Source organism: Mastacembelus armatus, chromosome 21 (genome assembly GCF_900324485.2).
Source record: "Mastacembelus armatus chromosome 21, fMasArm1.2, whole genome shotgun sequence".
Taxonomy (NCBI): domain Eukaryota; kingdom Metazoa; phylum Chordata; class Actinopteri; order Synbranchiformes; family Mastacembelidae; genus Mastacembelus; species Mastacembelus armatus.
In genome coordinates, this window is record NC_046653.1 from 13,982,566 (window position 1) to 13,991,425 (window position 8,860).

At 36.9% G+C, this 8,860-nt stretch overlaps 2 protein-coding genes across 2 annotated transcripts; one reads left to right on the top strand and one right to left on the bottom strand.

The window, feature by feature from the left end:
• On the top strand, positions 1 to 5,628 carry nostrin (nitric oxide synthase trafficking). The gene is made up of 16 exons (XM_026296408.1): positions 1 to 96; positions 285 to 370; positions 469 to 552; positions 766 to 828; positions 931 to 1,012; positions 1,091 to 1,153; positions 1,924 to 2,022; positions 2,127 to 2,252; positions 2,669 to 2,767; positions 2,852 to 2,977; positions 3,434 to 3,542; positions 3,698 to 3,786; positions 3,900 to 4,025; positions 4,818 to 5,070; positions 5,170 to 5,262; positions 5,344 to 5,628. Exons 1-16 carry the CDS (start codon positions 1 to 3, stop codon positions 5,478 to 5,480), a joined length of 1,731 nt encoding a protein of 576 aa, XP_026152193.1. The 3' UTR covers positions 5,481 to 5,628.
• On the bottom strand, positions 4,315 to 8,427 carry spc25 (SPC25 component of NDC80 kinetochore complex). The gene is made up of 7 exons (XM_026296409.2): positions 8,360 to 8,427; positions 7,565 to 7,736; positions 7,307 to 7,372; positions 6,916 to 7,062; positions 6,683 to 6,808; positions 6,138 to 6,236; positions 4,315 to 5,935 (listed from the first exon to the last, which is right to left on the bottom strand). The coding sequence occupies exons 2-7, from the start codon at positions 7,713 to 7,715 to the stop codon at positions 5,811 to 5,813; spliced, it is 714 nt and encodes a 237-aa protein (XP_026152194.1). The 5' UTR covers positions 7,716 to 7,736; positions 8,360 to 8,427; the 3' UTR covers positions 4,315 to 5,810.
• Between the last annotated feature and the right edge of the window lie 433 nt (positions 8,428 to 8,860).

The window sequence follows — 8,860 nt, forward strand, 5'->3', positions numbered from 1 at the left end:
ATGCATGACTTTGGGAGGAGGGTGGTCAAAGTTCCAGGTACAAAGTCAACAAACAGTCACAGTCTTAAGATGAAGGACCTTATCGGCACGTGCGCTGTGAGTAGCTCTTTAAAGGTTCAGCTTGATGTAGCAAAAAAGAATGTTTTTACATGCGTTTCATTGTAACAGACAGGTTTTCATAGCTCTCACTATCATCTCTATCATTGTATTGGTTTGAACTCAGTTGATTCAGGGTGTCATTGCTCCATAGCAACTTTCTCCTAGAGCCTTATTCTGTCTTTCAGTATAACCAACTCTATCAAAATGTGAAGCAATTTTCAAAAACTGGGGAGTATTTCTGCAAAGAGCTTATGACAGTTTTTCAGCAAAGGTAGGTTCAAAATACATTTATGGCCTTCAGATAAAATCTGAATATCTACATGAATTATTGTTTGACTCCGTTTTTGCTGAAACCTCTTCCTGTTTCAGAGCTGATCTGGAATTTACTTATGCTAAAGGGCTACAAAAACTTGCTGGCAAACTCATCAGGGTCTCCAAGGGAATGTCAAGCAAGTAAGCGACACAGTGCAACCTTTTTAATTGGCTCTGTCTTTTGTCTGTTTTGTGTTCAACATGGCCTCTACCTGGGGACTAACTGCCATGTGGCGTACAGAAATAATGGTGTCATGGGAAAAACAAGCACCTTGCCAGTGATCAAAACACAGGCAGGTGTCAGGCTAATTAGCCCACAGCTCTAACCTTTTCATGCTGGCTCTCTCTACTCAGCTCCACCTACAACGCCTGGTGTCATGTGTCAGATGAGATGTATTCAAGAGCAGATGCCCACAGGTAGTTTTCAGCCTGAATTCACCCCATAACTGCTCTTGTCCACTGATTTAAACAAGCACACAGGTGATTCGGATTAATAATGGTGTGTTGTTCTCATTCCAGATCATTAGGAAATGCATTCCAACAAGAAGCAATTGTGGAAATACGACAAGTCTTAGATGAACATAATAAGAGAAAGAGACCTGTATGCAATTTATTCTTTTCAGTTAATCTGCGTTCTACCTTCCAGTCATAATGTTTCCATGTTTCCATGTTTTTATAGCTTGACGGTGCCATTGAAAGAAGTGGAAAGCTTGTTACTGCTAATTGTAATGAGCAACTCAAGGTAAAGGATCTCCTGAAAAGAAAAAGAAACTTGTTGTCAATGTTGCTGAAATAAGAATCAGCTGTGATCGAGCTGCTACTTAGGCCCTTCATATTTTAAGCTCGTCTTTAGAAACTTTGTGTGTATGTAAACTGTTATTGTGCAGTTCTTATAATACTCAAAATGCATTACAAACTATTCATAATGCATTATAAGAAATGTTATAGGCTTGAATAATGCATTATGTAAAGCAATTATAACAAGTAGGACTGCAATACTTCACAAGGTCAAGGATTTCAATAGTGTATAATCACTCTATCCATTTTTGCCTGACAGGTTATAAAGTTTTATAAACATCCTGATGCTGTCATGAAGCCACATTTTCTGTTTATTATGGTGACAAAAGCACCATAATGCTCACATGACATTATGAGTTTCCATGCAAAATGGCTAGACTGATTGTTTGATTGTTTGACTGAACTATTTTGAACATACTTAAAAATATTTTTGGTTGTTTCAGTGAAAATGAGACCGTTTTTTTTTTTTTAAATAACTAAGAAAATGTACTGTCCGGTTCCTTTAAAAATACCACAACTTGACTTAAAAATACACATAAAACATAGGTCACCAGTAATTACAAAAAAACTAAATAATAAACTGTTCTATCATCATTCATACAGTATATTACTGTAGAATAGTAGTAGCATTGAATGCGATACTTACCTATATAATTTTATTATGCTGTAATTTAGTCTTTAATGCTTTATTGTGTTTCCTTCTTTCTAAAACAGATAAAAAAGAAACTGGTTGGACTAACAAGAGAACATGAGGCTTTGTTCAACTTTGTTGAGAACAACAAGCACATCTGCACAGAAAAGGAAAAACAAAAGGTACAGTACAGGATTGCCACACTTTTTGACGTTACATATGTTTTCACAACGTGAGAGAATTCCTGCTTGAAAAATGGCGGCTAAAGATTTTTTTTCTGTTACAGATGGTTAACAGGCTGACTAAGTCGGCAGAGATGCAAGTGCGGGTGGATGAGGAATACTTTAATATCAACATGGAGGGTCATCAGTTGCGACTGAAGTGGGAAAACACACTGAAAAACTGCCACCAGGTATGGGGAAAATGAATTCATATTTTTAATTTTGTGCACATTTATCAGTTCTTTTTCTGCAAAGTGACATCTCGTGAGTGATAAATAGGAAGTTTTGATGCCTTGCCTGTAAGTGTCAGTTCAGTCAAGTTCTCTGTTTGGAGTACCAAATTATGCAGACACTATATGCAGACAACTGCAATGCATTATCTGAAATACACACACTTTCTTAGTATGCAGTGACGAAGGGCAAAAATGGGAAAATGCAGTAGCTTTGTTCAAGGACATTTGAGCAGGACACAAGGCTGTTAGTTATTGTACAATCTTTCTAGTTGCTATGACCTTGTTCTCACATGCATCAAAAAGCAAATGACTAGGCCAGAGGTCTAGATGGGAATTGAAAGTGCTGTACTGAAAGCTACTTTCTGCTTTTTCAGATCATACAGGAGCTGGAGAAACAGAGAATTGAAGTTCTCTGCAACATTTTGAACAGATACAACCTCCACATGACCACTTTTGGTCAGACTCTAAAACATGTAAGATATCTTGATATCTGTCCTCCTTGCTAAATCCCATGATGGATATTGTAACTTACTATAACACGTTTCTACCTCCTTCAGGGCCAAAGACAAATAGAGCAGCTAGTCCAGAGGGTGGACATTGATAAAGACATACAAATTCTGATGGCAGAAAACAGTGTCACAGCTGAAGATAACAAAGCTGAGTTCTTGATGACTGATTATTTTGTAAGTCTGCAATATTTTTGCTCTAAGAATGTGTTGTACTTTGAAGTTTCTCCTGCAGGCCAGATAATGATTCAGTGACTCACATAAAAGCACAGCCATCCCTGCGGGGGGGTGTCTTTCTGATGGGAATGTGCAAATGGCAGATACAAACACACTTGTCATTTACGACATATGACAGGATTTTGTGTGCTCTAATGTATTTTTTTACAGTTTTGACATTTAGATTTCATTGTTATACATCTTAATGTAGTCAAATAGTAGTGCTACTCTAAAGTGAATTACCTGATGTAATACTGGATTACATACTCTATATGAAAATGCAGTGCAATAGTGACAATAACATGTTTATTCAATATCTAGGCAATACTCCACCAGTCAATATTACACCATACAGTAACTGTCAATAGTTACTCATATCATTCAATAAATCCATGTTATTCTGTTCTGGTATATCAGGAGGAGGACAGCAAATCACTGATGGACAAAGACCGAAGAAGAGAGGCCATCAAACTCAAACTGCAACGCTTGGAGGACAGTATTAAAAGAACAAAGAAAGACTGTGAAGGTTAGTTGAATTCAATAATTTGTTTCAAATACACAATATCTTCTGAAGGTGGAAAATTTGTCTTTCAGTATTAACTCTGTGGTGCATAATAGACACTGTAGAGAAAAATCATTCAATTTGTTTCTAAGTCACCTTCAATGTTCTATTCATTGCAGGAATTGAAAATCTGATGAAAATGTACTCCAAAAATCCATCATTTTCAAACCAAAAAAACTTTGAGGAAACCGAACAGCAGTTTGACGAGGTATATGCTTTACAGTGTGTGTAGGCAGACTGTTGAGTGGATCTGTGGCATATACAGATAGATGTTTACTTTACCATTGTTGTTGTTCACTAACATCATCTTGTTACCTGTAGTGTACTCTAAAACTGGATCTCCTCGAGGCAAATCACTACAAACTCTCTGTGACACTGTCTGAATTAGAAGGGAGACCCAAGTCCTCTCACCGATTTAGTGACAGCATTGTGAAATGGAAAGATAAGGTAAGACTAATGTTTCTGGTGTGAGTCTCCAAACTAATGAGAAAAGTCTTCATGGCAAATAAGAGAATAGCTGTCCCTCAGGATAATGGCTGCATAATGTTCAGTCACCTTTCAGCAAACATTTAAATTACAGTGGGTTATAGTTTACTGGTTGTATTGGACAAATCGTATCTGGACTAAAAGGAATAATGTATACAATATTAATTGTAGTACTTATGGTGTAATTTTTGGGTCTCTGAAATTAGAGAACTGCTCTTCCCATCTGTTTTTGTATTTACCAACACATTAGTTAGATAATTTGCTTTATTCATTGTGAGCTAATCCCATTGCTTTTCATGATTAAACATCTTATCACTTTACTTAAAGTAAAATAAAATATCCAAAAATTAAAAAAATGTCATTTAGCATTTACTTAAACCCAAGGCAACATCTTAAAATAGCTTGTCTGACAAACACTCCATACCCCAAAGCAATCAATCATATTTGATATTTGGAGCTGGTAATGTTTAATATTCATACTTAAAAAATCATTTGAACAATTAATGTATTATTAATATAGACAAGCAATTAAATTTCAGTTAATCAGTTATCCTTAATTATTAACTACTTCAGGAAGTAAAATTAGCAAAGCATGTGATATTATTGATGTTGCAACTGACTCAGGTTGGTTCTGTGCAATAAGCCTACAATTGCTAGTTCTTACCACATGTAGTGATACTTAAATGTTTTAGTCAACTTTTCTAAAGACAAACCATACAGATCAAACATAACCAAACCCGCTGTTCTTTTAAGGACTGTGAGCACAGTGTCGTCCAACTGACCCGTCCAGTCAAACTCAGGAGGACACCGTTAAGATCCCAACAGTCACTGAGAGCTTCCATGATTTACAGAGGACCAGTTCAGTTTGTGACACAACAGTCTGCAGAGCTGTCACCCTGTGTCAATGACACTACCACCTCCACAACTTCAACACATGAATCTCAAGCAGGAGAGGTTGGCATCACTGTTAATGGAGCTCCGTCACACACAGATGATGAGAGACAAGGTAACCTCTAGAACGCTAATGCTGAGGGATTTATTTCTAATACCCACATTTGGAAATTTACCATACAACTACATCAATGAATAAATATTAATTTTACAGGTCAAACAACATCAGAGTTTTGCAGTGTAGGAAAATGCACGGCTCTATACAATTTCACATCTGAACAGGATGATGCTCTGACTTTGAAAGAAGGTAATTTGCAAATCAGCTGCAGATTACACAACAGTGCAGATTTATAGCTGTAATAATACGATTTCTGTCTGTGCTTCATAGGAGATCTCCTAGACATTTACACAAAAAAAGACAATGGTTGGTGGTTTGGTGAACTTAATGGACAAACAGGCTATTTCCCATCAGCATATGTTGAAGAGCTGTCTGTGTCAAGCAGTGCAAAACTGACTGATGCTTGACTGACACAATGAGAAATTTAAAGTCACAAGGAAATAAAGTGGTTAACGCCTGCAGTGCCAAAAAAACAGAAATGTCAGAAAATGCAAATCAAAGTAAAGACCATGTATTGACTATACAGATTATAAGCCATGTTTTAAGAACAGTTAATAAAAACAATAGCTCACCACTCATCCCTTTTAAAATGGGTAATGACATAAAAAATAAATGAAAACTTTTTACCCCATTGTATGGATGCTCATTTTATTCATATATATATTTACTTCTAAAACAATATCAGCCACAAGGCTGTCAATGATGAACTGTGCTGCTATCTTTCCATCCTTCTGATCTTAGCAACGTGCCAGAGAGATAAACTCCTTCTTGCAGTTTGCGAGGAATGCTGCTAGGTTATTGGTCTCCTGAAGCCGGCTTTCCAAGGCTGGCAAACACTCAAGCATAGGGTCACTTGACACAACTGTGGAAATTGAAGACCAGTAAATCTTACAGTAGTCATCTGCAGCACTTACAGGGCTGTAAGGCTGGTGAAATTTGTCAAAAAAAATCTCTTGATAAGACCAACATCAGGATAGCATCACACTGGTGTCAATGCTTAACTTGGCCTGTCTGTTGCAATCATTCCCACACCAATACGTACTACTAAAAAACACACTACTTACTCTGGTAGGATCCATCTTCTTTAATCCCCATCGTGATGATGTAGGGACTGTCCTCATCTGATTGGTTGATATTCCGGAAAATAAACTGCAACTTTTCACCTTTACAGGACACACACACAAAAAAAAAAAAACCTCAGTAAATTTTGAAGTAATTTATACTTTTAACTGTCAAGAGAGCCAAGACTTTAGGAGAAGATGCAATTACTGTCATGTGTTTCAAAAAGACCTGACTGTTGATGATGTTTTCTCATTTTTCCTTCCCAGTCTGGTATAGTCATAGCCAATTCTCCTGAACAGCAGTCATGTGTGACAACCTCTTTATAAGTATATGTTGTGAAACTCCCATTGTAAAATTGTCATTTATTTTCTTGATTTTGGGGTTATCTGTGGGTGTACCCAATATGACAAAACAGCTAGAGATTAGTTCTACACATGTAAATCTCCACTTTAATTGCTATTAGTTTTAATAAACAGTAATGAGGAATGGAAACAGAGCTTAAGAAACATACTGAACATAGAAATGTGCATGCTTGTGTTTGCCATACCGTTAGCCTGTTGTGTTTTGCAGAAGACTGCTCGTATCTCCAACCCCAAATGATCTTGAAAGACCAGTCTGGATTTCTGGAGATTCCTCAGTCTGTCTTTGTTTGCTTTATTTTGAGATTCAATCACTGAAAAGAGGAAAAAAATATGTGCAGGGATCAACTACTAATACAGTCATATGTTACAACTACAAATTACATTGTTATCCACACCATTCATTTAATTATCAACTTACACTGTTTTCTTTTGACTTGTTCTTCTTTAAGTTTCTCAATCTTCTCAATGATGTCATCTTTCTGGATCTCTTTCTGCTGAATCTCATATGTCACTTCAGAAATGGTTTGCTGTTTCTCTTTCAATGCTGTGTTTTTTTGTTCCACGTCTGACGGACGAATGATGTGTCAGTTCACGTTTTGTCACATAAACAATGAAGACACTGAAGTTGCATTACAGCCTTTTGTTGCAAAACACAAGCATAAGTCTATGGTGCATATCAGAAAATGAGAAAAAATTGCAGATGGTGTTGGACCATCAGAAATTTTTTTTCATTCTTGTAAAACATGCAAACAGCTAAAATTGTGTATGGCACAGATGCCTTATAAGTGTGGCCTGATGCAAAAACTCACCTATTTTCAAAGCCTGTATTGCCTGAAAGAGCATCTCGTTGTCCTTGCATTTCTTTAAATATGTATCTGCACCAAAGGAAAATAAAAAAGGTCAAATTACAATTCAAATCAGTCCAACAGAAACCAAGACACTTGTATTGATACTATAAGACTATCACACTAACATGCAGCCATAAACAGATATATATTTATTTCAAATTTGAAAAGTCTGACACAATGAAAAACATGGTTAGCTAGTGAAAAAGACACAGAACATACCTAGTGCAAGCTTCACCAACTGTCTATGGGACTGGCACCTCTCTATAGTCATATCATTTATCTCTGCATATGCTTTGAGTTGTTTGTTGTGGATCTCCTCCATCTCACTGGTGAACCTGTCACTAATGCTTGGATCAGTAATGGATGTCATGATGTTCGGGTGTCAGACAATCTGTGATTAAAAAAAAAAGACAGCACAATGTCCATCGTGTGCACTTAAAACAACAACCTTCATTATTTCACATTACTTGTGTAATTGTCTATAGTTTGTTAGCTACAGCTATTAACACCATGTCGAAATAATCAGCATAACGTGCTTCCTGATAATGAAAACAGTTTGTTGCTGGATAAGGTAAGAAAGTCTTGTAACGTTAGCTCACATTAAATGGACATTTGGTATTGCTCTATTATAGCATTAGCAGACGAAACATGCATGGTAACCTAGCTAGTTAGCTTCCTGCTAAAGCTGCAAGGTTACCATTGTTACCATCATCATAAACAAAGACACGACGACGAATGAAGGTTAGTAGATTATCGTCCGACGCCAACTGGCCTTAGAAGAATAACTGTTAGGGACAAACCACATTAGCTACTCGTTACGTTAACGTACTGTGACTTTACGGAGTAAGTTACCGATGAGTAACTTTAACTATAAACAGAAACAGTTTACGGGACCAACTGTGTGACGTTAACTGGTTCGCGCTAGAAAACATAAGCGGTTAATTAGCTGCAGTAGACTGTATCACAACCTGGCATTAGATAAACTTTGTTTATTTACAAGTAAACAATACTCACAAGTGTTAAAATGCCGCCGTCAAACTGCCGTTAGTTTGAAAATCCGCGGTTTTCTCTGCAAGAGGCGGGGCATATAGGCCGGAAATGACGTATCACTGTTTTCTTCCGCTTCCAATTCGTTCAGAGCATGGATATATTAAGAAGCAGCACTGGTTTCTGTTTAGTTATTTAATGTGGAAAACCCCGTTATTACAGCTGAATTTGATGTTAATTGTTAAAATGCAAAACAAAGGTCCCGGCTAAGTGTCTTCATTGCGACATTGTACCATCTAGTGGTGAATCTCTGGAAGCTCAAGCGGATCCCAAGTGGACTCCTCTGCAACATCAAGTTAAAAATACCTTGTTGCAACATGATTTTATTGCCAGATGTTTTAACAAGGTGATAGTTTTAACACGAAAAACTAATGATAATCAGCCCAGTCAATAGCTGTAGATAGCAGATGGACTATGATTTTAAGGTACAATGTTAAGGGAAGCCCATTTTTTAGCTATTACAACTCA